At 41.0% G+C, this 27,808-nt stretch overlaps 1 protein-coding gene and 1 long non-coding RNA gene across 11 annotated transcripts; one reads left to right on the top strand and one right to left on the bottom strand.

The window, feature by feature from the left end:
• Positions 1 to 1,474: 1,474 nt before the first annotated feature.
• lctla (lactase-like a) lies at positions 1,475 to 27,808 on the bottom strand. 10 transcript variants are annotated; one of them, XM_077562792.1, is made up of 16 exons: positions 26,393 to 26,469; positions 26,135 to 26,274; positions 25,893 to 26,055; positions 20,100 to 20,260; positions 9,679 to 9,766; positions 7,594 to 7,703; positions 7,379 to 7,507; positions 7,206 to 7,301; positions 6,793 to 6,847; positions 5,925 to 6,086; positions 4,698 to 4,972; positions 4,403 to 4,529; positions 4,123 to 4,322; positions 3,978 to 4,041; positions 3,794 to 3,867; positions 1,475 to 2,697 (listed from the first exon to the last, which is right to left on the bottom strand). In XM_077562792.1, the coding sequence occupies exons 3-15, from the start codon at positions 26,014 to 26,016 to the stop codon at positions 3,794 to 3,796; spliced, it is 1,665 nt and encodes a 554-aa protein (XP_077418918.1). In that variant the 5' UTR covers positions 26,017 to 26,055; positions 26,135 to 26,274; positions 26,393 to 26,469; the 3' UTR covers positions 1,475 to 2,697. The 10 variants fall into 10 exon arrangements, with proteins under 10 accessions (XP_077418918.1, XP_077418915.1, XP_077418911.1 ...); XM_077562789.1 differs by lacking the exons at positions 3,794 to 3,867; positions 26,135 to 26,274; positions 26,393 to 26,469 and adding exons at positions 26,485 to 26,559; positions 27,664 to 27,808; XM_077562785.1 differs by lacking the exon at positions 3,794 to 3,867.
• LOC144049989 (uncharacterized) lies at positions 11,487 to 16,196 on the top strand. The gene is made up of 2 exons (XR_013293748.1): positions 11,487 to 11,741; positions 14,961 to 16,196. It is a non-coding gene; the product is annotated as an uncharacterized LOC144049989 (long non-coding RNA).

Below are 27,808 nucleotides of genomic sequence, written 5' to 3'. Positions count from 1 at the left end.
GACGATTTTGTAAAGTTTAAAAAAAACTTTTTTTTTAATGTCGGACGAATTAATTAGCTGGCCACAATCAAAACACATAAATTCATAATTTCACAAGCAGTCCTCAGATGAGCAATGCAACTTGTACACAGAATCGTCCAGGATGTCATTATTTACTAAAGTTATGGTTTGTTTAAAAAAAAAAAACATTAAAAAAATTATAGACCGACATAAACGTGTTAAATATAACATAAATTCAATTACTGGTAACACAAATACATATGACAAGGATTAACGTCCTTATAACTTCATTAACTGCGACACACAATGCATTCTGGGAACAATATATATGCAAAACAGGTAGCTTTAACATGTCCGGAACTCATACAGGCAAAGTGTTGCCGCGTTCCATTTGCATTCGTGTTAATTTTTGGAACAATATGATTACAGTTGAACTCCATAATTTAGGTCTGGCCCACAAAGAGCGAAAATCTGCATATAATTGACGGCAATTGTTTTTAAGATATACCATTATTTTACCGATCCGGCCCACTTGGTAATATATATTCCTCCATGCGGCCCCTGTCCTAATATGAGTTTGATACCCCTGATTTATACGAAGAAAACTAGTGTTCCACTTTTTCGTTGCGCCCTCTGGTGGAGAAGAAAATTGCAATGTGACAACTTACCCATGATACAACTAGCCCCAGTCTCCCCTAATCATTACCCATCCATCCATTTTCTTTTTACCGCTTGTCCTCACAAGGGTCGCTGGAGCCTATCCCAGCTGGCTTCGGGCAGTAGGCAGGGTACACCCTGAACTGGTTGCCAGTCAATTGCAGGGCACACAGAGACGAACAACCATACTCACAATCACACCTATGGACAATTTTGGAGTGTCCAATCAACCTGCCATGCATGTTTTTGGAATGTGGGAGGAAACCGGAGCACCTGGAGAAAACCCACGAAGCACGGGGAGAACATGCAAACTCCACCCAGGAAGGCCGAGGCCGCCCCTTATCATTATATTACATTAAACTCAAAATGCTGCATTGAACAACACAATGCTCTTTGACAGTATGATTATTGCACAGGTGTGTGTGCCTTAGGTCCTCCACAATAAAAGACCACTCTAAAGTGTGTCGTTTGACTGTATTGTGTTTGTGTCTGTGTGTTGCCTAATAATATACAGCTCTGAGGTGAATGGGCTATTTGGGCAAAGGAGAAATGCTTACTAGCATACAGTACATGTAGACAGATTTGTGAACAATATTTGAGAGGAATAGGCATGTTTGAGTTAAAACAAAACTGAAGTATTGTATTTATATTTTTGTTCAGTGTATTAGTATGGGTATTTGTTATTGGTTTTATAATTTATAAAGGCAGTTTGATGATTCAGAAGGATAAAACCACCTCTCCATGTTTATTTATCATGTTTGGAAATGTATTGACAAAGCACCTCTCTCATACATGTCAACCCTAATTTGGTCCCACCTGTATTACAAACCCATAAAATCCTTATTTTCCCATAAAAATCCTTATGTCAGTTTTATCAATACTAAAGCTGTTTCATGCAATAACATTAATCTTACCTTACTTTCTTTCTTATATGAAGACATTGACAGTATCTTGTTCCAAATGACATTTTATTGCACAAAGAAAAAACAGATTTCTAAATATCACAGTGACTGCCATCTGGCATCATGAGGTGAATCAATTTTAATCAAAATTTTATCATGGACGGTTGACTTTTTTGTTGCTTCACATTTCTCTCGTGCAACTTTGATTTCAAATGTTCTTTGACATCGTAAATGCCAGATGCCGCAACCTTAATGTCCCGTGAACAAAGCGAACATGATGCATACTCTTCTCCAAGTTTTGACGGACCAATTACCTTAAATAAATCCGTCCATTCCGAACGAAAACGTCCGGTGTATCTTGTTTTTTTGGCCGGCCTGTCCCCCATTTTCTCAACCACTGCGAACGACTCGCAATTTTCGCGCTAACACAAATTTCTTAACTGCGCATGTCAGGAAACTGTTAGAAGTCTCGCGCGATAGACGAGATTTTGTGACCGGTTGTTGTTTAAATCGAGCTTATGCACACGTGTAGCACGTAGCCGACAGTAAATACTAAATAAATTTAAAAAGGGTAAGCAATATATACTAATATTATTATTTTCATGAAAACAGTTAAATCCGTATTCATTTCCAAATACGCCCGTATGCTTTTGCAACACTTAAAAATCCGTAAGAAATACGGACAAACCTTATGGGTTGACATGTATGCTCTCTTTTCATTTTAAGTAGCCTAAGAACTGCACAGTACTTCAAAATCAAGCAAGAAAAGTTTTGGGGGCTGAATTCAAAGTCACATACCAAACTTGAATCAATTCATGCAGATCCTGACACATAGAGGCTATTTTGTTATTCTACATACAGTCCGAAGAGTTTATTCAAAAGAGAATATCAAGACAAGTGTACCATATCAACAAGTTATGTTGTCTTTGTAGCATTACTGATTCTGAATCATTCTTAGATTGACCTGATTAATTTCTACATGGCCCCTGAGGTCCAATAAGTGAAGAGGATGTCTGAGTGTTTCAGAAGCGTCTTCGCAGTAGGAACATGAGGAAGACTGCACTGAGGAGGATGCACAGTGTACACACAGTGGGAACCACGATTTCTGTCACCATCTCTATGTGACCTATCAGTGGATCTGAAACACACAGGAGAGAGACTGAAATATCAGCAAATTGTTGGTGCTCTAATACTCGGAATTATAAGCTTCACCAAAAGAGCTCTGATGAGATGAACAAATATATAGACTCTTTATTTATCCAACTGTAGTTCATTGTATTTGACTGAACTGTAATACCTGCACATGCTAAATCTAAATCTAGATTACATAGCATCAAATATATTCAAAGTACAGTAATGCTAGGCATACCCTATGGGTATGTAAACCTGTGAGCACAACTGTACATGTAATGAATAATTAGCACATAAAATGCTGACCACTTTATTAGTTGCACCTACACAATGTAATAAGATTCAACACAAGAGTTGTGTTTGCATTTCTGTCAATAATAAAACTTTTGGACTGACACTGTCAAAGAGGAGTTCATTTCACATAATGTTTGTTATTGTTGGTAAGTTCCTGAAAATAACACTGAATCACATTTTTTCCCAAAATATTTTGACCCTCTTATGTAGGTTAGTAAATCAGGTGGTGTGTTTGCCCGAACACTCCACACTAAAGGGAAGATACAAGCTGATAGGTCCTATCACAGTTAAAAAGTCAGGGCTCCTTGTACTCATCTGGGCATTCATGGAACATGCATGATGTAGAAAATCTTTAACATTAACATTTTAAACTCTGCAATGCTTCTTTAAGGATCGGTGAGTGTGTATGTGTTTTTAATAAGTTAACTCGCAAAGTAGAATTTTGTGGCACAATTGCTCATGTGATTGAATGAGAAGGAACCATTCGACTGGTACTGTATACAGTGAAGCATTTAAAGTATTGTAATAAAAAAAGGTCATTCATTGTGTACTGCACGTCCTATTGGATATAAGTGATATGGCAATGTTGCATTAGCATCCTGCATTAACGTTTTTTTTTTTTAAGCCAAAGTCATTCAATAGAGATAGGTATATTTATCGATCCAACGCTTTTCTAATACCATTATGATCCCCATCAATGAGTTGCATGTTAATATTCAAATATCGTATGCCATTTTGTATGGAGTAATAAGCAAATCAAATAAGTCTGCTGGGAGAATACTGTAAATCTGAAATTTCAACACTTGTACCTAAACTTCATCATGAACTGGCCAAGTCTTTTGCATTCCTGAATGTTCCTGACCTCCCTGGGATTTTCTTCTAGCTGGAGGGGCAAAGCAAAGAAAATCCCCATTAGATAGCCAAGTATCAAGCTCGTGTTTGGTTTCATTTGGCTCATCAGTCCCTGCTGTCAAAGTGCTGTGTTGTGCTTACCTGCTGCCAGGAGATGGTTACTGGAAGAACATGTCTCTATTGCTTTCCTCTTCCAACTCTCCACCTTTAGGAACCCCAACATCTCAATAAATGCTGCATGGTTTTGTGCAGAAATGATCTTAAAATATGTGTTTTTGCAGTGTACCTCTCTCTGATTGGGAAAGCCGTTAGAGCTGATGATGCGTTTATAGTAATGGACTGAAGCCTTTGGGTACCGTGGTTTATTTTTGTTCCTGAAGTCTACATAGTAGAGGCCAAATCTCTCGGAGTAGCCTTCATCCCACTCAAAGTTATCCAGGAGAGACCAGGCAGTGTAGCCCTTCACATTTACTCCATCCTTTACAGCTGTAACAAATCAATAGAAGAAAGTTGACAGGAATGTTGGGTAACTTTAAATTACAAAATCTTAAGTATATTGGTCTCACCCTTAAGCAGCTCATTAATGTAGTCTTTGAAGTACTGCATCCTCCAGTCATCACACAGGTTAGTACACAGAATCTTCTCTGATACGCCGTTTTCTGTCACGTAGATCATTGGGTTTCCGTACTGAGTCTGTGAGGTTTCCACATTAGTGAGACATTATTGTAACTTTAAGGCTCAACTGTTTGCTGCTCTACAAGATGAGATGGTAGGCATAGTTGTGGACTAGAATGTGATTGGTGCATCCTACTTAAAATGATCCCATACCAATATTAAACTTTCTGCGCAAATTGTGTGTACCTTGATAAAGTTCAACAGGCGTCTGAAGCCCCAGGGCACAGAATAGAGCCATTCAGAGCCAGGGTCAGGCCACTCCGGGTCAACAAGCTCCGCCAGGTCCCGATCTGCTAAGTAGCTGTTTCCAATGCTTGATGGATATTTTTTTTGCGTGACGTAGCGAGTCGTGAAGTGGCCGAGACCCAGGAAGTCACAGGTACCCCTGATGTAAGCCTTTTCCTGGGCTGAGAAAACAGGCAGCCGCGAAGCTCCGAGGCCCTGTTGGCCACTCTTCCTGCCTAAGGGGTGTGGGGGGTGAGATATAAAGATAAAAAGTCAGTTCCCAAACACTTACTAAGTCTTGTTAAAAGGAAAGGTAATATAACACAGTGGTAAATATAATCCTGTCCCTTCTTTTTTGGAGCATGTTGCTGGCATCAAATGAGTGAATATACCATATTTTTGGGCTGCACAATTCAATTCAATTATAATCATCATCATGATTTTGGCTGCCACAATTAAATCATCATTGCCGACAATATTGAAATTTAAAATGTGAACTCTAGTCTGCTGTGTATCTAATCAAGCACTTTCTCAACCAGTAGACAGCCAATCATCAGTGGGCGGACGCAGGTTTTATTAAGATGCCTAAATAGCAAGCACACCATGCAACGGGTGCCTGAATCACTCGGTAGATTGATGAGAGCAAGTCATGTCGAGAGAAGAAGAAAGTACTGTACAGCAAAAAATGACGATGAGGAGCATCATGGTGCCATGAAAGTGATCAACATTCATTGTCTGAAAGTGTTTTGGATTATGGGCAAGTGACATTAAACAAGATAATAGCATATATATTCATTATATTCATTAGGCTTTGGCAAATTTAAATTTTATTGGGTATGGTAAATTAATTATCCTAATTATCATTTATTCCAAAAATGATAATCCATTTATTTTAAAGTTTCATTTTGCACTGACTTGTTGAAAAGTAATATAGCAATAAAAACACATAGATGTTTTTCTTCACATGATGAATAATTATGATTGAAATCGTGATTACAATATTGATCAAAAATAACTGTGAGCAATTTTGTCTATAGTCAAGCAGCCCAATGTCTACATTTAAATCATATAAGGATTGTTTTATTCCAACTCTATTGTGTTAGTGTATGAAGGTAAACTCTGTCATAGTCCAAAGGGAAAAATAAGACAGTAAAGGTTGTACGGAGTGACCAAAAAGTAGTAACGTACCAATGTATTCTTTCATAACCTGAGGGTAGTCTCCACTGAAGATGGGTGTAGCAAACCACCCCAAATAGAACTGAATGTATCGCTCTGCTGCTTCAATGTCCTTCTGGTTGCTGGTGTCCACTGGTTCACCCCAGTCAGCTGTCAGTGAGATGCCAACTAGACCTGAACACACACATTTTTTTGTTTCATCATGCTGTCGGCGAGAATCTTTGCATCTCCAAAACCATCGCTTTTCAGGGAACCAGGAAAAAATGTGCTTGTTAGTTATTAACACTGCATCATCAAAGAGAGCAAGCTAATTTTACCACATTAAATTGGTCAGTATTTTAAAGTGGAAGTCGTCAACCTTAAACATTTCTTGACAATAATATGTTATATGTGACCTCACTAGTGTACATTGTGATTCATATTACATTTGTGGAATATGAGTTATGCAGCAAAATCCAGCCGTTTTCATCCATTTTAGGGGGCGGCCATTTTGCCACTTGCTGTCGACTGGCCAATCACAGCTCACCTGTTTTCTGAAGCTGCGGTGTGATTGGTTGTTACCTGAGACCTGAGCAACTGTGATGTCATCTTCAGTCGACAGCAAGTGGTAAAATTGCCACCGCCTGAGATGGATAAAAACGGCTGGATTTTGCTTCATAACTCATATTCCACCAACGCAATATTAACCAGAATGCCATATTTAGACTAGTGGTGCTGCATAGAACATATTATTGTCCCCCAAAAAATTGGGTTGACTTCCCCTTTAAAAATGAACAGACCCACAGTGTCAGCCAAATTTGAAGATGGGAGGTTTCCTCCTCGCAGTGACGATGATGTGATTGTGACCATTGTGAGCCACCTGTTTTCCTTTATGTCATACCTTTCTGTTTGCTCCTCCATCCCGTGTCGTATGTGTGCCAAACCTTAGCATGTGCCTGTGGTAAAACAAATGGAAATTATGTTTACATCCCTGTGTCCAACAATTAATCAGTCAAGTCAGATACAAAACTGTGCACGAAATTACCATGTGGATGTTAAATTTCCCAACCACTGTAAGACAATTTTATGACATACAGTTTGAGGGCCTTGTAAGGTGGAAAAGCGTTGTATAAATGAAGTACCATTTACTAAATGTATGTCTGTGTAGAATCTCAATCTTCCTAGTCATGATAATCATTAAAAAAAAAACATGCAAGTAGAGACCAAGAATTCCATTTGCCTTGAGTCCAGATTTTAAGGACATTTTAGGGAAAGCAGACCTGGCAAAGACGCAAACACTTTAAGTGGTCTTACCTTGATGATATGGTGAGCAGCTCTATAAGCTCCCGTTCCTTTCATCTTCAAACCTGGTGCATGTTCTCCCGTTTCATACCCTTCCACAGCAATGGACTGGAAACACAAGCGTGTCTTTAACAACTGCATTTTCATGACAGGGAAGGCACCATGTGATCTTTGGCCTTACATACCCAGGGATTGTTGAACGTGATCCAATGCTTCACTCGGCTGCCAAACCTTTCAAAGCATAAATTGGCAAAGTCGTTGAAGTAGCTGACCATGCTGACGTTCTGCCAGCCGCCATATTTCTCCTGTAACACCTGGCAGGACAGATGATAAAACCATATACATTTTTGTAATCAGTTATTCCTGAATTAAAAAAAAAAAACATGAATTTGTCATTCACCTGTGGTAAATCCCAGTGGTACAAAGTAACAATGGGTGTGATCTTGTTTTCCAGCAACATGTTGATCAGGTCATTGTAATATTTAATTCCTTTTTCATTGATGTATTCACCTGCAATAGATTTACAGAGTAACATTAATTAAAGTTTATCTATTATATTAAAACATATGTTTGTAATACAATTTTATGTGAAGTTGTTGAATGAGAACGCCTGTCTCAGGTTCTTTGTCAATTGGTGGGACATAAGTCTCAAGGATAGAGGTCAGCTGAGATTTCTGGCAATAGCACAATCGTCCACTCTTGTTCAATGCAGCAGGGAAGGACTGGTTCTCAAGCTGAAAGAACTCCTGAAGGTCACACTCTCCGCTTTGACAAGAGATGAAAAGCTTTGAGAACAGTTGACAGGCCTCCTTAACAAGCTAATGCTGTGATTCAGCAGGAAAAGAGTCCATTCTAAATAAGTCAGCTTTGTTCTTCTTGATTAGTAAATTGATAGATTGCTTTCCAGTGCCTCCAGAGATTTTGCCTGACCTCGCTCCAAGAGAGACTGCAGATGTTCTGCAAAGTCGGGGTGACCATGGGTTGCCAAGGTCTAATAGAGCTTAGGACAATTTATCACTGGCCTCTTTGGTTTGTGCTTCCATTTAATATTGGGACACCAGACTGACCTCAGGACCAGTTTACCATCAACCTCCTAAGTGTGGATGGGTCTTCAGTGATGATGATGATGATGATGGCAAATCATCAACTGACATTCCCTCTATTGCATCTGTAATCTTGTATCTATGTATAAATTCTGTACTGCAATAGCTCCATTGGATGCATTGACCAAAAATATGTGCACACCTAAAATTCATGTTTCATAGTTGCTAAGATATGATTATATCATGAAAAAAAACTGATGCAAATAACATTTTCATATGACCATATTAATTTAACACTCAATGTTACAAATGTCTTCTCCCGAGTCTGTACAAATACATATATGCTGTATTTCAAGAACTGTAATAGAAACAGACACATGCTTACCAAAATATTTATATTCAACTTTAGTATATTTTTGGGGCTTAAACTCAATGCATGTGAAGTTCTTAAGGGAACAAAAAAAAAACATTTTCGGCAGACATCTTGGATTTTGTGGCCGCCATCTTGGAATGTGGCGTGGCCAGCGTAATTTTTTAAGAGAGTGATTTGAAGAGAATATGTACCAAATTTCATGCTTGTATCACAATGTGAATGATTTTTTTCATAATCTGCTCCACTAATTCCAGCCAAATAATGACTACGTTTACATGCAGGCAATAACCCTTTTAAAACCGGAATATTGGCAATATTCGGGTTTTATAAGGTCATGTGAACATGCGCAATAACCGGCTCTTATAATATGCTCTTATTCAGGTTTTTAAAAAGCCAATTAAGACTCCCGGGTTAGTCCTTTCATAACCGGAATTCTTGCTCACAAATGCATTCGGAATATCTCGATCGATCGGGGCAATGATTTTCGCTGTGCGCATGCTCGCTATTTTCCTCTTCGTCTTTTCTTCTTCTTCGCTCATTTGATTCGCAAGGTGTATGTTGTCACGACTTGAATGCGTAGCTCCGTCCTACTTGATAAAGGAGCCTCCACTGAATACATTGATTTATTCGCTGGGTTTTCATGTTATTTTGTGTCTCTACGGCGAAAACGCCACAGTTTGTGCCTATATACACGTATAGTAAATACAAGTATATAAGTCCGTGCTTCTGGAGTGTAACCCAGAACTCAAGCTGTTGTCAACAAACATGACGCTTGCAGCAAAGAACCACACTTCTGGAGCAAGGAGGAAACTGACTACGTACTTTGTGTAGCGTGGTGAGTGACATAAATATAATGTATTTTATTTAACGCATTAGTTAAAAGCGGAAATTACGTTATTTACGTAATTATGTTGTCCGCGCCAAACGGGTTATTCCAATTGAGCACAAATGAGCATGTAAACGGGAGTAACTCTTTCCGCCACACATTTTAACGATTGTTTCAGATACCGGAATTCTGACCTTAACCCGAATATTGACTGCATGTAAACGTAGTCAATGTGTGCATTACCTTTGAGTCCACTTGGTAAAATTCTTGGCCAGGAGATGGAGAAACGATAATGATTCAGCTTCATCTCTTTCATTAAGTTAATGTCATCCTTTAAAAGCAAACAGGAGAAGATATTCAAATGTCACATTATTGTTGCCTTGTTCCACCCCTTTCAGAAAAAGAAATACATTCAAGGCTCTATTTTCATAGACAGCGCAACTGCAGCAGGGCGCAAATGCCAATGGAGCCTGATTTTTGTACAAGCGGGTGTGCCAGTGCAGCATACTGTAGCCCAGAGGTGGGCAATCTCGGTCCTCGAGGGCCGGTGTCCTGCAGGTTTTGGAGGTTTCTCACTTCCAACCCAAGCTGATTCCAATCGACAGGGTCGTTATCAGGCTTATGCAGAGCTTGCTGATGAACTGATCATATATCAGCTGTGTTGGAGAAGGGCAACATGCAAAACCTGCAGGACTTCGGCCCTCGATGCCCACCTCTGCTGTAGGCTCATTGGGTATGCGTCTGACAACTTAGTGCCAGAAAGTTTACCTGCTAGGTGCCAGCGGTGGGTAGACAGCTGGTCTAATTGGATTTTAGTTTGATCGGGGTGCATGCAGAAAGATATCCATGAGCATGTGTGGTGGATTTCAGATTGATTGCATTTATAGATATGTGAAAAGTGGACATCAACCCCTATGAAGCATTGTAGGAAAACATTATTATTATTATTAATTATTCCATTGAGCAGCACAGCTCTGGGGGTGCAAGATAAACAATAGGGATTAGGAGTGGTTTCCAAGTGCCCACTTCACGGCGCAGGTGTGCGCTCGACCATTTTCGAGACTAATGGAAGACTGGTGCTTCAATTGGTCTTGATTGAAGTTGGCTGTGACCACTCCCACAGCGTTGCAACCCTCCCTTTACTCAAATCCGCCGGCCTGTGCAAGTCTGAGAAATTACCAACACTGAATCTAACCTGTCTCCACCATGTGCCGCACAGTATTTTCATCATTCATGAAAATAGAGCCCTAAGAATCAGAGGTCAGATCTTAATACTTTAAGAGGAACCCCGACTGTCATGACAATTTTGCTCTATATTATTTATTAGGTTGTTACGAACATAACTATGAGATTTATTTTTCAAAAATAATTTCCAGGTTAATACAGTTAGTAGAAACTTTATTTGGATGTACGCCACCATTGTTATTTACGTCGCAACGCATTCAGTGCGTAGTGACGTAGAATGGCGGTTGCCTCTCTGCCGAGCAATGTTTAACGTTGAAAGATATAATAACATTTTTAATACCTAAATTTATATACCAACTATTGTTACACATATGAACATTTTAATTTTCCATATTAACCTTTGAATTAGAAATCTTGTGTCTCAGCAGGGCACATGATGTTGACCTCGTATGCTCTAACCTTAAGCTTGAACGACGTTGTTTTGTCTAAAAAGTTCCTTCTCCGCACTTCTTTGCCAAAACACATTTGGCTCTCACAGTCTGCCTAGACACTGATTGGGCCAGAAATTCGTTGTTTTAAATACACGCACATCTCACCAATGAAAACAGAATTCGTTTTGAAATAATACACATACACATACATTATTGTCTCTATCAGTTATGTCCAGTTCGGGTTGTTTTGCGAGATATTGTTTTGGGGAAGTCAGACCCTTCAACTATGTCCCAGTTTATGCACCAAATTTGCCCCTGAACGTTTGTTTACATTAGACTTCGTCTTGCCACCTCCTTTGGAAAAGTACTGGCCGAAATGATCAGAGGGGCGGATTTTAAGAAACTATATAGCGTCTGCAACCGGGAGGAGGGGACACATTCTGACGCTCTGAAATTCCACGTTCTTAAGTGATGTACCTGAGTGTTGAATGTTCCAAGAGATCTCTTGTTTGATTAAAAATCATTTTTGCAAAGAATGTATTTTTCTTACAACAACTCACCCTCATATTTGAACACGCAAGGAGGACAAAATACCTCCTAAATCTTTCAATTGGCGACCACCGACGTTTCGACAGTTTCCAGCGGGGCGTTCAGGGACGGGCAGAATTCTACGGCCACATAATAATTAAGGTAAGTGGACAAATGAATCCACGTTTTAGGAATTCTGTCTGTTTCAGGGCGCGGCGGCTGGTAAATTCGTCGTGTAAAATTATTTTGAGGCTGGAGTCTGTGTAAGAAAAATAGTGATGAATTTTGAAATCGTTTGCTTGGACGTGAAAGTCCCAGATTTCGGATTTTACCACGGTGTTTGAACTATACACGTGGTGACGTGGTAGTGTATGCGGAAATGCGCAGATGATATGCGATCTTTTTGGAGTTATAAAGATTAATAACGATCGCTAGTAAGTCAGTCTGGGAAACATTTTGTCTTTACAAATTTGTTTTTACAGACGATAGATACGTAGATAATTGATTTGAAGTCTATGTATATGAGATAAGAGATATAAGATGAAGTTGAGAGTAAGTCAGTCTGGGAAACATTTTGTCTTTACAATTTTGTTTTTACAGACGATAGATACGTAGATAATTGATTTGAAGTCTGTGTATATGAGAGTAAGTCAGCTGGAGAAGCATTATTCTTTTACCAGCGTTAGATGTGTGGGCATTGGTTTTACGTCCATACATATATTTAAGTTGAGAGAAGTCGGCTCAAAAAGCATCTTTGTCTTGATCCCCGCCTGACGCGCGGGAGAATTACGAGACAAACACTTTGTTTTTATGAGCAATAGATTCTTGGGTAATTAGGTACGATCCTTGAATAAGTGTTGCCGATTAAAGCTGCGGGAGGATCGACTGCTTCATTTTCTAGGGACAAAAGACTCAACTTATAGAAGTCAGATTGACATAAAACGGATTTAATATGCCGTTTTAAGATTAATCGATAGGTCTTTGAATAATTGGATATTGACATTCTTAGACAAGATATAAGATGTATTGACTCAACTCGTGTAAGTCGGGCTGACATAAGCATATTTGATACGACGCTTTAGATCAGTCAATAGGTCTATTGAATATTCGTGATTAAAATTCAAAGACAAAACTGTTTAAGCTGGGGTAGCGCAGTTGACATCCGGATATTTATGTGTTGATATGTCACAAAACGACATGTCTTGTCTGTTTGTCCGTTGTATATGTTCATTTTGTAAATGTCCGGACCAAGTCTGGCATGGTGCTCTTAAAGAGACAGCGATGAGATATTTTGTTGACTAATTTTGCTAAGTGAGACGTTATTGTATTTAGAAATGTTAATATGACTTAGCTATAATACGAAATATAATATAATATAATATAATAAGCTATAAAACAAGGGTAATAATTGATAAAAAAGAAAATACGGGTTGAAAACTACAACTAAAATGGTTGACGCCGGATGCGCGTCACGAAACGAAAGGAAGTTGTCATCAAATTTTCATTTGCGATCGAAAAACTACAAAAATGGCTGATGCCACGCCACGAGGCGTCAGGGAATTGTGTGCGCATGCACTGCTGTTAGAGGATTATCCATGAAAAAACAAGGCAAGAAATAGAATAATTATCCCATAGGAGAACGATTGCGGTGGGATGAATCTTATGGCGCCGTTATAAGCTACGGTGAGTTAATTTTTGTGAAGGACGAACGTTGAAATTTGTACAGCCGGCCGTTCGAAGTAAAATACTACATAGATAATATGTTTTCGGGTGAAATAAAGACGACACATAATTGGATAAGATGATAATGAATAATGCTCGAATACTAAATTGAGGTACTTTTGTGAAGTTATAACCATTTATGTAACGTTAAGTAATGACTAAACTTTTATTTTTGAAGGACTAGATGATCTGACTTGCTATCACTTCCGCTAACAAAACATACCGTTTAATAATGACTTAAAATGTAATTAATATTAAACGACGGGATTTGATTATATAGTGGAAAAGGTTAGTTTATTTTAAATAAGATATGGCATTTGTTTGAAATTTTAATGACGGCAATTTAACTTTGAAGGTCCGTAAACGGCCCCCGTTTGTTCAATAAAGTTAAGACTGAATACAATTTATTTTTTTATTGTAGAAGAATATCCCGGACAAGCCCCCACTTTAAGAAAAGTATATTGGAAAATGATTAATATTGAAATGTGGCTTTGCAAATAAAATAACTGTATGATATAAATTTATGTGATAGAACAAATTAAACCGTTTAAAATGCGCTAAGCAGGGTGAATTAATTAGACGGTAAGATTAATAAGATTTTTATGCTAAAATGGTGAATTTAAGGGTCTGCTTAAATAATTCAGCGGCATTATATAACTTGTATTTTAAAGTGTATTTAGAGCGAGATGTCACCCTTTAAGAATTATAGATGTAATGACATACCTAAAACCACTAGATGTCTCCAAATTACAAATGCCGAAAGCCAATTTTTTTTATTTTTTTTTATTAATTTTTTTTTTTTTTTGAAAAAACCCATATTAACAATTGCTTGTAAACCTCAATGACATCAAACAGTTTAGTCTCTATTCTTTATTTTATTTTAATGATGATAATAATAATAACCAATAACGAATAACTTGGACAGCATGACTAATGTGGAATAATTTTTATATAGATGATTGTTTGTTTGTTTTTGTTTCTTTTCCCATTATAAAATAATTTTTATCTCTCCCAAATGTAATATTAACTATGTCTTTTGCTTGAGTCCCATTTAGATTTGGAGTCCATGGGGGGGTCGTCTGGAAGAATGACACTTTTGATATATTCATCAGGTGCGATGTAATTAAGTTAATTTTTGTTTTGATGTTTGACTAAAAAGCTGATTAGACGTTTTGTGAAAATATTAATTGAAAGCTACCACACTTATTAATTGATTCGGAATTATATTTGTAAATTGTTAAGGTATATCTATCCTAATCTCATCCTAAATGTTATTTATGAAGATATGCAAAACACACTAATTGAATATTGACAACCATAACAAATATTGACATATAATTAGCAATTATTTTAAAGTATGAACTTTTATTGTTTAATTATTTTTATTTTATTTTATTTTTTTTATTTTTTTTTATTTTATTTTATTATTTTTTTTCCCTCTAAGGAAATATTTTTTAAAAAAAATTATTTATTTTTTTCTCCCCTCAAAGAATTATTTTATTATTTTTTTTTTTTCTCATCTCTTTGAAATAAAGACAGATTTTGATTTTACTGACATATTATGGCCTAGATGTTGATGAGATTTTAGGTGAGAATGGTCGGCTGAAAAATTGATGGTCGGGGTCAGTATTTCATAATAAAAGTCAACTGGCGGGACAGAGAAACTGCAACTGCCACCTGTCACCACCACCAGCAGGGCGGTGGAAAAAGATGCCGCCATACCTGACTACACCTGCAGCCTGCTAACGCCAGATGGAAGGGCGGAGATTCCTGCCGACTATTGCCACAAAGACTGTGCCATCATATACAAATGTGAAAAAAGAAAAACTGCTCCACTGCCAAATGAACTGTTCTATGAAACTGCTCCAAATATTCTGCACAAGCGTCTTCAAAGCGTTCCTGCGTCCAGAACTGTCCTACGAAAGAACTATGCCATACGAAGGCCACACCCAACAAACAATGCTCTCTTTGAATTGCTGATACCGGGCCATATGATTTGACGCTGACTGTTTGCACTGAAATCTATATTTTGACATGGGTAGGGTTATAACATTTACAGTAAAACATTTGGTAAATTTAACTAATTGATTGACAACATTTTATATATACAAATTTTTTATATTTTAAAAACTTTTTGATGTCTATTTTTGATTTGATCTGATTTGTTTATTTTGCTATTTTAAAACAGTCAGTTTTTTGGACAAACATCAAACAGGGGGACTAGTAAGCTTAATGGTAATATTAAAACTAAGGGCAACTTTATGTATTGATAATATTTGATTTTTTGTTAAATTTATTGGTTAAGCTACAATATTTTAAAGTACAAAAGATAATATTGGTAAATTTAAAGTTTCAGAAATTGAAAACAGCTAATATGAATATAGATAAGATATAATTTATTTGAACCTTAATTATTATATTTTATTTTTTAAAACTTGGTCTTTTGATATTTTCCCAAATTCTCTTTTCAAATTTAAACACTGGCTTGGGATGCATTGTTGAATTTACTGGTTAAATGTAAACTTTTTCCCCTCTTTTTAAAATAAATACACAAGCTAAATTTAGGTACTGCAAAACTTTATATATTAGTCTGAAAAATTCTCTAAAGCGATCTTTTTCAGAAGGGGGAATTATTAGTTGGTCTGGGTATGTCATTGCGAAATAAAAAATAAATATAAAATTAAAAGTTAGTCTTAATATGATAATTAGAGATAGTCCGTGAGAACGAATTTTATAGGAGGACCTTGGGGAATTTTTTGGACCATGGAGAAGGAGTAAGTTTCGGCAGAGACGACAAATTAAGGTGAATATGTTCCATTTCTATTTTTATTAATCCCTGGGGCCCTGGGGGAAGTTGTTATTTTTTGATTTTATTATTGAGGCGAAAGTTGCATTTGTTTAATGGCCGGAAGCACATTTGACATGCTATATCTATAACAATAAGTATTATAATAACATATTTTAATAATCATATTTTGTAAACAAAATTGGCCTTGTCAGATTTGAACTGGCTAAAAAAGATCTTTATTTTCCTTGCAATCAATGTGCTTAGGTCATTAAAAAACCAGCCAAAGGCTGGATCATAATTGAATGTCACAACATACAGAATTTTTTCCACAGGACGGGCCTGCAGAACTTTACTAAAAATTTACTAACCCCTAACTAATAACACTACCAAAATGCTCTCTCTCAGAAGAAGGGATGTGAATAAAATGTTTATTAGTGACTAATGAAAATGTCCTGCACTCAGACCTGAGGTGATGGAGGGGTCAATCAGTCCAATGACGCCGACACCTGGTTCGTTCAACATCCGGCCTTCAGACCTGCCGGGTCCACTTCCTACTCAACCATTACCTTCAGAGAGACCACTGCTCGAGCCACCTGACCAACTGCTCGAGCCACCAGGGGGAGTCAACAGAGAAACCAGTCGACTGCTGCTTCCAGTGTCAGCTAACGAGCTGAGCATTACCCAATGGAAATAGGAGTAATGTGTCCCTTTTCCCCGGCGTTCCAAAAAAAAAAAAATGAGACACACTTTCAGGAAACAAACCCCAATTCGATGAATTCCTACATCTCTGGCAGTAGATGTGGGCTAAAGGATTCATCCATCCATTCCCCTGACCGCTTGTCCTCACAATGATTGTGGGGGTGCTGAAGCCGATCCCAACTGGCTTCGGGCAGGAGACAAGGTGCAACCTGGACAGGTTGCCAGCCAAACGCAGAGCTGAAGGACTCTGTTTGAAAAAAACAACAACAAAACGCAAGCAACAAAACCTCCCTAGCCCAAACGACGACAAGTCTTCAATCGCGTCCCGAATTGCACATACACAATGACACTCCTTTTAATCCTTAACTGCCATGCCAATTTCCTGAAATCCCCCGCTACAATTTTTTGACATAATCATAACCCACTGTCTTTATATGTGATATGCTTATTTTGCTGAAAAACCGAAAAAACACAAAAAACTGAAAAAACAAAATATCTTCTGATGAATCACACTGTTTGACATATGACGGGCGTCCTCTCTTGTTAAAAGGGTGTTTTTCTTCTTCCTGTGTTGCACCTGCTATTATGATGATGAAGATCCCGTGGGAATCCTTTGGTAAAAATGTTTAAATATTTAGTTGTTGGGCTTAGTTAGTGTTTACGTAAGCCCAAAGGGCGGACTGAAAGATATAATAACATTTTTAATACCTAAATTTATATACCAACTATTGTTACACATATGAACATTTTAATTTTCCATATTAACCTTTGAATTAGAAATCTTGTGTCTCAGCAGGGCACATGATGTTGACCTCGTATGCTCTAACCTTAAGCTTGAACGACGTTGTTTTGTCTAAAAAGTTCCTTCTCCGCACTTCTTTGCCAAAACACATTTGGCTCTCACAGTCTGCCTAGACACTGATTGGGCCAGAAATTCGTTGTTTTAAATACACGCACATCTCACCAATGAAAACAGAATTCGTTTTGAAATAATACACATACACATACATTATTGTCTCTATCAGTTATGTCCAGTTCGGGTTGTTTTGCGAGATATTGTTTTGGGGAAGTCAGACCCTTCAACTATGTCCCAGTTTATGCACCAAATTTGCCCCTGAACGTTTGTTTACATTAGACTTCGTCTTGCCACCTCCTTTGGAAAAGTACTGGCCGAAATGATCAGAGGGGCGGATTTTAAGAAACTATATAGCGTCTGCAACCCGGAGGAGGGGACACATTCTGACGCTCTGAAATTCCACGTTCTTAAGTGATGTACCTGAGTGTTGAATGTTCCAAGAGATCTCTTGTTTGATTAAAAATCATTTTTGCAAAGAATGTATTTTTCTTACAACAACTCACCCTCATATTTGAACACGCAAGGAGGACAAAATACCTCCTAAATCTTTCAACGTCTATAAAGAAAGCAAGTTAAGCCTCGTAGCGTTCCTAAAGAAACAACATGCGATCGGGAGAGTTACGCCGGGATTACACCGCATGCGTGTGCATTGCACTCTTTCTGCCACATTTCCATCGAAGACGAGAGGGTCTGGGCGTCTGAAACCGTCTGCCATGTTCGATTCTCACATCAGCTTTAGCTTTGCGCTCCGTCACGTTCGGCTTCGTCACGTTCGGCTCCAACGGCGGGTCGTCTAGAAATCTCTGTCACGCTGAGAGACATCCCACTTCTGACACCATGTAGAATTGGAGCATAAAGATCCTCGGGTTCACTTAAGAACTTGTTTACAAATGAAGCGTACTGTCCGGATGTGTCTGAACTCTCGCGAGATTAACATGCAAACGAAGCCATCCTGAATAAACAACATAACAGTGCAACTGTCTACAAGTACCATGCTTTTTACCTTGGGCCAAAGAAGGTGCAGTATAGGTAAAACTGCAAAAGTCAAGTCAAGTGTCAGTGCCAATCGAGTAAAATATTATATACCCCAATGATATACTTTTTTGTTAGAGTTGTAAAGGTGCCGAATGCTAATTTCTAACATTTTAAAACCCCTGGGCGTTATTATAGTTTGATTAAATTCTTGTAATTTTTGCCAAAATCTGGCATTTCCTTTGAAGTGTGATAACTTAGTCATTTATGAATATTTTTTTCACTTTCAACCGCTCAAAATGTTCACTGGCATCAGACCTATCTATTCATATATAGTTTAAAAAAAAGAAGAAGTTTTTTTTAATGCCCTCTATGGACAATAATAGCAGTATTATGCTAACAGCAAAATTAAGTATGCTGTATAAAGGAAAAAATAAAGGTCTAATTTGAATATTTCATATGACATATTTAGAGGCTTAAATAAGTCCATAAGTCATAACAATATAATTTTTTTATCCATGCCCAGTTTTTCACAATGGCATTTTTCTGAATAGCACAAAACTCTTGTAATTTTGCCAAAATCAGTCATTTCCTTTGAAGTGAGATAACTTAGTCATTTAAAAATATTTTTAATAATTTATATATTTCATATGGCATAGTTAGAGGCTCAAACAAGTCCATAAGTCATAACAATATAATTTTTTTATGCATGCATTTTGTATACATTTATTAGCCTTTGGCGCCACCTAGTGGATTTTTGTGTTAACACTCTAAACACACAAATTCCTCTATTTTCATGTTTATGACTCGTCAAAGAAGCGATTGCATCAGTAATCACGGAAAATGCATTATAACACATCAGGTTTACAGCATATCAAAAACTGTGATTTATAATGGGAGTCAATGAGCCAAAATCGGGCATTATTACAACAACTTCGTGTGAATCTCTCCCTCCTGTTTGGTAATAATTATAAATTACAGCATGGCGCCATTTTGAACTTCTACCTTTTTAAACAATCCTGGTAAAATGTCAGGTCCCTAGTGTATTTTTTTCAAATGCTTTTTCTTTGATGAAAAACAGAAAAAAGCCAGAAAATGGACAAATAACGCCCAGGGGTTAAAAACAACAGCATTATACAAATGTAGATAAATAGTAATGTAGTATACTGTACTGGATCATGGCAATTGGATTTGAATGGAATTGGCCCCAAGGTTCATGACCGTATTTTAAACTAATGTGTCAAATTTTGACTGACTATAGGATTGGTGCTTTAGATGCATTTCTCCATATAAAATTCCATAAGTATATGGATGGATGTTTGCATTGTTGCAACAGCCACATTTACAAGTACAGAACATTGAAGCAACAAAAGCACTGGGGAATAAGATTGTTCATGCACCGCTACAAATATACATAAACATGAACATTCTGGTTATTTGTCCTTGTTCAAGAGACTGAGCATCACTCTTGGGTTTTTCTCACCTTAAATTTGTAGAAACCATCACAAGAGGAATCTCCAGTTTCATTTTGGAATATTTTTCCCTTTTTATGGGAAAATGCGTCCCAGATGCTCATTCCTTTGCCATCGACATTCCAAGCTCCTTCGGTCTGGTAAGCGGAACTGCCAGCGCCCCAAGTGAAACCTGCAGACAAAATCAGTGTCACTGGTGATTGAGACGCTTTCTTTTGGCTCATCTTTCATGAAATGTGATTAATGTTAACAATGTATTGTGTTGTTTTTGTTTCTTGTTCTTGTGGCTTGCAGTGGTGTTTCTAATACATTGTTTGCCGTATCTAGCAACTTCCTCAGTCACGATAATAAGCGTACTGTTAAAATTAATACCACTTTGACAGTCAATGATGAACAGTGTTACCTCTGTGAAGGTAGGATTTTTGATACAGCTTTTTGTATCGGAGCTCATTAGATAAGGTTGAATAAGGCCTGAGAGTATATTTTGTTCAGTTTTAATGTAAATACATTTCCTGTTTGTTCCCTTTAATTTAGATAATCTGCTTCATCGGATGACTTGGGGACTTTTATTTGCTTCCACACAGGAAGACTCAATTAAATTATCGTTGCAAAGCAATTCATATTGTTAATCATTTGTGATTTGATATGATTGAAAAATATATATATATATTTTTGGTTTGTTCCGTTCCGTCTTCAATTCCGCTTATCCGGGGTCGGGTCGCGGGGGCAGCTGCTTTAGCAGGGAAGCCCAGACTTCCCTCTCCCCAGCCACTTCACCCAGCTCCTCCGACGGGATCCCAAGGCGTTCCCAGGCCTGCCGAGAGCGTGTCCTGGGTCGTCCCCGGGGCCTCCCGCCGGTAGGACATGCCGGGAACACCTCCCCAGGGAGGCGTCCAGGAGGCATCCGAACCAGATGCCCGAGCCACCTCAACTGGTTCCTCTCAACGTGGAGGAGTAGCGGCTCGACGCTGAGTCCCTCCCGGATGACCGAGCTTCTCACCCTATCTCTAAGGGAGAGCCCGGCTCCCCTGCGGAGGAAACTCATTTCAGCCGCTTGTATCCGGGATCTTGTTCTTTCGGTCACGACCCACAGCCCGTGACCATAGGTGAGGGTAGGAACGTAGATCGACCGGTAAATCGAGAGCTTTGCCTTTCGGCTCAGCTCCTTCTTCACCACAACGGACCGTTACAGCGTCCGCATCACTACAGACGCTGCACCGATCCGCCTGTCGATCTCCCGCTCTAACCTACCCTCACTCGTGAACAAGACCCCAAGATACTTGAACTCCTCCACTTGGGGCAGGATCTCATCCCCGACCCGGAGAGGGCACTCCACCCTTTTCCGACTGAGGACCATGGTCTCGGATTTGGAGGTGCTGATCCTCATCCCAACCGCTTCACACTCGGCTGCGAACCGCTCCAGCGAGAACTGGAGATCACGGCTTGAAGAAGCCAACAGCACCACATCATCTGCAAAAAGCAGAGATGCAATGTTGAGGTATACCAAACCGGACCCCTCAACACTTCGGCTACGCCTAGAAATTCTGTCCATAAAAGTTATGAACAGAATCGGTGACAAAGGGCAACCTTGGCGGAGTCCAACCCTCACAGGAAACAAATTCGACTGACTGCCGGCAATGCGGACCAAACTCTGACATCGGTCCTACAGGGACCAAATAGCCCGTATTAGGGGGCCCGGTACTCCATACTCCCAAAGCACCCCCCATAGGACTCCCTGAGGGACAAGGTCAAACGTCTTCTCCAAGTCCACAAAGCACATGTGGACTGGTTGGGCGAACTCCCACGCACCCTCGAGGACCCTGCTGAGGGTGTAGAGCTGGCCCACTGTTCCACGGCCAGGACGAAAACCACACTGCTCCTCCTGAATCCGAGGTTTGACTTCCCGACGGACCCTCCTCTCCAGCACCCCTGAATAGACCTTACCTGGGAGGCTGAGGAGTGTGATCCCTCTAAAGTTGGAACACACCCTCTGGTCCCCCTTCTTAAAAAGGTCTGCCAATCCAGAGGCACTGTCCCCGATGTCCACGCGATGCTGCATAGACGTGTCAACCACGACAGCCCCACAACATCCAGAGCCTTTAGGAACTTCGGGTGGATCTCATCCACCCCCGAGGCCCCGCCACCAAGATGCTTTCCAACCACTTTAGTGACTTCGACCCCAGAGATAGGGGAGCCCACCTCAGAGTCCCCAGACCCTGTTTCCTCAAAGGAAGGCATGTCGGTGGAATTGAGGAGGTCTTCGAAGTATTCTCCCCACGATTCACGACGTCCCGGGTCGAGGTCAACAGCACCCCATCTCCACTATACACAGTGTTAACGGCGCACTGTTTCCTCTCCTGAGACGCCGGATGGTGGACCAGAATTTCCTCGAAGCCGTCTGGAAGTCGTTTTCCATGGCCTCACCGAACTCCTCCCATGTCCAAGTTTTTGCCTCAGCGACCGCCGAAGCCGCATTCCGTTTGGCCAGCCGGTACCCGTCAGAGTCCCACAGGCCAAAAAGGCCCAATAGGACTCCTTCTTCAGCTTGACGGCATCCCTTACCGCAGGTGTCCACCAGCGGGTTCGAGGATTGCCGCCACGACAGGCACCAACCACCTTACGGCCACAGCTCCGATCGGCCGCCTCAACAATGGAAGCGCGGAACATGGTCCACTCGGACTCAATGTCCCCCGCCTCCCCTGGGACAATGGAGAAGGTCTGCCGGAGATGGGCGTTGAAACTCTTTCTGACAGGGGATTCTGCCAGACGTTCCCAGCAGACCCTCACAATACGTTTGGGCCTGCCTGGTCGGACCGGCATCTTACCCCGCCATCGGAGCCAACACACCACCAGGTGGTGATCAGTTGATAGCTCCGCCCCTCTCTTAACCCGAGTGTCCAACACATACGGCCGCAGATCCGATGACACGACTACAAAGTCGACCATCGAACTGCGGCCTAGGGTGTCCTGGTGCCAAGTGCACATATGGACACCCTTGTGCTTGAACATGGTGTTCATTATGGTCAGTCCGTGGCGAGCACAGAAGTCCAATAACAAAACACCGCTCGGGTTTCGATCGGGGGGGGGGGGGGGGGGCATTCCTCCCAATCACGCCCCTCGAGGTCTCACTGACATTACCCACGTGAGCGTTGAAATCCCCCAGCAGAACGAGGGAGTCCCCAGGGAGAGCGCTCTCCAGCACACCCTCCAAGGACTCCAGAAAGGGTGGGTACTCTGAGCTGCTGTTCGGTGCATAAGCACAAACAACAGTCAGGACCTGTCCCCCCACCCGAAGGCGGAGGGAGGCTACCCTCTCATTCACCGGGGTAAACCCCAACGTACAGGCGCCTAGCCGGGGGGCAATGAGTATGCCCACACCTGCTCTGCGCCTCTCACCGTGGGCAACTCCAGAGTGGAAGAGGGTCCAGCCCCTCTCGAGAGGATTGGTACCAGAACCCAAGCCGTGTGTGGAGGCGAGTCCGACTATATCTAGTCGGAACTTCTCAGCCTTGCACACCAGCTCGAGCTCCTTCCCTGTCAGAGAGGTGACATTCCATGTCCCCAGAGCTAGCTTCAGTAGCCGGGTGTCGGACCGCCAAGGCCCCCGCCTTTGGCTGGCACCCAACTCACTGCGCATCCGACCCCTTTGGCCCCTTCCACCGGTGGTGAGCCAATGGGAAGGGAGACCCACGTTGCCTTTTCGGGCTGTGCCCGGCCGGGCCCCATGGGTATGGGCCCGGCCACCAGACGCTTGCCTTTGAGCCCCACCTCCAGGATTTTTTTTGTTTGTGATTAATTAAAATACAAAAGAGTACATTACAGTCCAAATATTGGTTCCACAAATGACATTCCCAACTTCTTTTGGGAATTTTGGCCAATGGAGGTTGTTTTTCTTGGGCACTTTGCACTGTTAAGTCTATTTCACACTGCACTGGCGAGGCAATGTAAAGTGACCGGTTGCCAGTGAGCCCATATTTGGACGTGGTGATGTAGCAACCTACCAGGAATTGAAAACTGAGATTTTTTTGCCGCTGATTAGACCACACCTCAACAATATGTGTTGTGCATTGTTTCAGAAGAAAGCCGTGAATTTGCTCATTTTAAGAAGATGCCAGGGCCCCCGCTTCCTCCCCATGAGCCCTGCCCATTTGTTACCTGTTTGTGTGTATGTGTGCATGAGAGAATCACCCTGCCGGGCGAAGTAGAGGAGACACAACTGGAGCAGAAGCCAGGTGCACGTAATTACAATCAGCAACCTACAAAAGCCAGCCCTGGACTTTACTTCAGCGCCAGATCAACTCTAACTGTCACACAGTCAGTTGCATCCATCTTATTGCCTGCCTTTGAGTAGAACTATATTCTAATCAGCCTAGATTTCCTGCACTTGCCGAAGCCGTACCTTTGCCAGCTGAAGCTAACTCGCCTGGGGATCTAGCGCATAATTAATCCGTGCGCCATCTCTCTCAAGTTGCCCGCCACTCTGCGTGTCCATCCAACATTCCATGTTTTGCAGATCAAGGTGTACTCTACCAGCCAGTTGTCCCCGCCCTTGCCCGCGCCTCCCCAACCGCGGATGGTGGAAGGGCACCCTGCTTACACCGTGAGCCACCTACTGGATGTTCGCCGCAGGGGCCGTGGCAGTATCTGGTGGACTGGGCTGGTTACGGCCCGGAGGAGCGCAGCTATGTCCCTCGTCGTCTCATCCTGGACAGTTCCCTCATCAGGGACTTCAACCGTCGTTGGGTGGCGCCCCTATGGGGGGGGGTTACTGTCAGGGCCCCTGCTTCCTCCCCATGACCCCTGCCCATTTGTTACCTGTATGTGTGCGTGAGAGAATCACACTACTGGGCTAGGTGAAGGAGATACAGCTGGAGCAGAAGCCAGGTGCACGTAATTACAATCAGCAGCCTACAAAAGCCAGCCCTGGACTTCACTTCAGTGCCAGATCAACTCTAACTCTCTCACAGTCAGTTGCATCCAGCTTATCGCCTGCCTTGGAGTAGAACTTTATTCTAATCGGCACTCTTTGCCTAGATTTCCTGCACTTGGCGAAGCTACTGTATACCTTTGGCCAGCCTGCCGATCCTAACTACCCAAACTCCCTACCCAAACTCGACACCGCCTTTGGTTCTCCTGCTCACATCAGTCCATTAATTAAAAGTCTCGTAAGTGACTCTGTTTGCCTCCCGTGTCTGCACTCGGGTACTCATCCCATGCCTTCGAACCCTAACAGAAGGAGGAGGACATGAGCCGCAGACGGAAAACTAATGGCTTGGCGGGAACTGTGATAGTTTCCACCAGATCCTCTCCAATTGGAGGTGAGATCATGTCCACCAGATCCTCTCCAATTGGAGGTGAGATCATGTCCACCAGATCCTCTCCAATTGGAGGTGAGATCATGTCCACCAGATCCTCTCCAATTGGAGGTGAGATCATATCCACCAGATCCTCTCCAATTGGAGGTGAGGTCATGACATGCCACTCTTGAATGGAACAGTTTTCAAATTTGAACCGCCTTGACGCCGCGGCAGAGGTCCATGCTGTTACATATGACCTAACAACGCTCTAGTCCAGGGGTGGGCAAATGCAGTCTCCAGTTTTTTTTCTTTTTTGAGGTTTCCCTCTTCTAACACAAGTTGATTCCGATCAATAGTATTGTTATTAGGGTTACGCAGAGCTTGCTGAGAGAAGGGAAACCTCTAAAACCTGAAGGACTCCAGCCCCCTCCCACACCACATACACAATGAATGGTTTTAACGATGCCATGCTGCACCTTGCTAAATACAGTGTGAAAAGGGCTTTACCTGTTGGAAAGGTCCCGTAGTAAAAAGATGTTATTTTAGTCTTTGTCCAGTCAAAGTCCTCCCCAGCTGACATACCCAACACCAGTGCAAACACATGGTACAACCTCAAGAGGCACCACCGCATTGTGATGGTTGGTTCCAATCTTTCTGTCTGCGATCACACCTACAGACAGAAGAAAACAAACACATTGAAAACACTGCACTTGACCCTACAATGGCTAGAAAGAGGATGGAAAACTCACAAGTGTCAGATATCCAGGTATTGAATAAAAGCATTTTAGTCAAACCCTAAACATGAGGAATCATCATTTAGAAAAGATTCCTGGCTTTGAGTGTAGATTCATTTGAGCCAACTGTAAGACACGCACGCTGACACAAAAGCCTATGAGAGACAGAAAATATGACAGCTTGTCCAGCACTGCCAGGACAAGAGACATAGCTTGTGGCTGGAGCTTGAAAATGCCAAAATGCAGTTGCAAATGAAAAGCAAGTAAAGTTACCAGTGTGCTGTCTCTCTCCCTACTCTTGACCCTTTTCTCATTTACTGCCCCAGGCTGGTCTGCCTACATTCACAAGCACATATATGTCTCACCTGCGGGAAAGTGCTCCAAAGCAAAGGAAATGTCTCCAATCTTCTGGCCTGGTTGAATAGGCAGCGCTGACACCACTGAGCAGTGACAAAACACAATGAAGCATCCAGGACATTTACTGCTTTCATCAGCTCACATACAGCAAGTCCACACACACACACACACACAACGCCATTTAAAGTCAATGAAGTGTGAAAATCTGCTGTGGCCAACAGATCTCTTTTGGAGCAAGTAGATTTTGCCACTGCAAGCAAAGTTAAGGCAAGTCTTGATTCATTATTAAACTGTGTTGATTCCATCTTCGGAAGAAAAGAAGAAATCAACAGAATATCTTTGTTTGGTGAAAGTCACTTTTGTCAGTAAAATATGCCTGCTACGGTTCTTTCTTTGCCCCCCAAACACAAAATATTGTGACATAATATAGAGAACGCGCTCATACTTTTATTTTTCTGGGAGCACCACAACGCGGGGGGAAATTAGATTAGCCTCAATTTTTCAAGAATTTTTTGGGCTAAACATATACGCACACACACAACTTTATCTACAAGTTTGTTTTTTTTTAAAGTTTTTTTGTATAGTAGCTGTTCAGCCGACAGTAATTAAATGAAGAAATAAGTGGGATAAGTTAAAGAAATTTCAATGAGCAGAAACAAATTGTTTATTTTGGTCACTCTTATTGATTAATAATAAAAGATTACAGTGATGTAAAAGTACAACATAAACACTGTAACAATCCCTAGTATGGCACCGCGCCACATGGTGGCGTCTCTGTTTTGTTATGCCTAGGGGACACCTTTTTTTCGTGCCTTTCAATATATTTTCTGCCATGGACCTAAGCGGTCTCTACATAAAATTGTACGCTTACCCATGATGTGTGATAGCGCCAAGAAACATCTTTTTTTGTGTGTCTTTTAATAAAGTGTGGACATTTAGCCCATTTTTGCTCCCTATTTAGAGTCCGTTCATGACTGTACTCATGCCCAAACCATCACGCGTTACAACATATCAAAGCAAAACAGCAGGGATCCAACAAGCAGCCATTTACTCTTGAAAATCACATGCAGGTTATGGACTGAACAAATTATTGATGTCAGTCCATCTACTGTAGGCTATATACTTTCATTCATAAACTATATACAGTAGTTATGTTCACAACACATTTTGTCACCTGTGTGTATCACCTGTTGCAGAATCTGTACTATTCTTCTCTCCTACAGTTGCCAGGCATTGTAGCTCGAGCTACATGTGCGACAGTCTGTTGGTTGTAGGTTTCATCAGTGTGTCAGTGGGCAATAGCAACAAAGGTTATACTGTACAGTGAGCCCC

The sequence above is a fragment of the Vanacampus margaritifer genome, chromosome 4 (assembly GCF_051991255.1).
Source record: "Vanacampus margaritifer isolate UIUO_Vmar chromosome 4, RoL_Vmar_1.0, whole genome shotgun sequence".
Taxonomy (NCBI): domain Eukaryota; kingdom Metazoa; phylum Chordata; class Actinopteri; order Syngnathiformes; family Syngnathidae; genus Vanacampus; species Vanacampus margaritifer.
Note: the sequence above shows the minus strand (reverse complement) of the source record. Positions and strands in the feature narration are given on the sequence as shown.

Bases quoted from the DNA above. Each gene is read 5' to 3' on its own strand.
- lctla (XM_077562789.1), bottom strand. From the start codon at position 26,016: ATGCGGTGGTGCCTCTTGAGGTTGTACCATGTGTTTGCACTGGTGTTG. The intron at 4,530-4,697 runs GTACACACAATT...GAAACCTCACAG, and splicing joins GCCTGTTGAACTTTATCAAG to ACTCAGTACGGAAACCCAAT. The intron at 4,042-4,122 runs GTACACTGCAAA...GGGTTCCTAAAG, and splicing joins GCTTTCCCAATCAGAGAGAG to GTGGAGAGTTGGAAGAGGAA.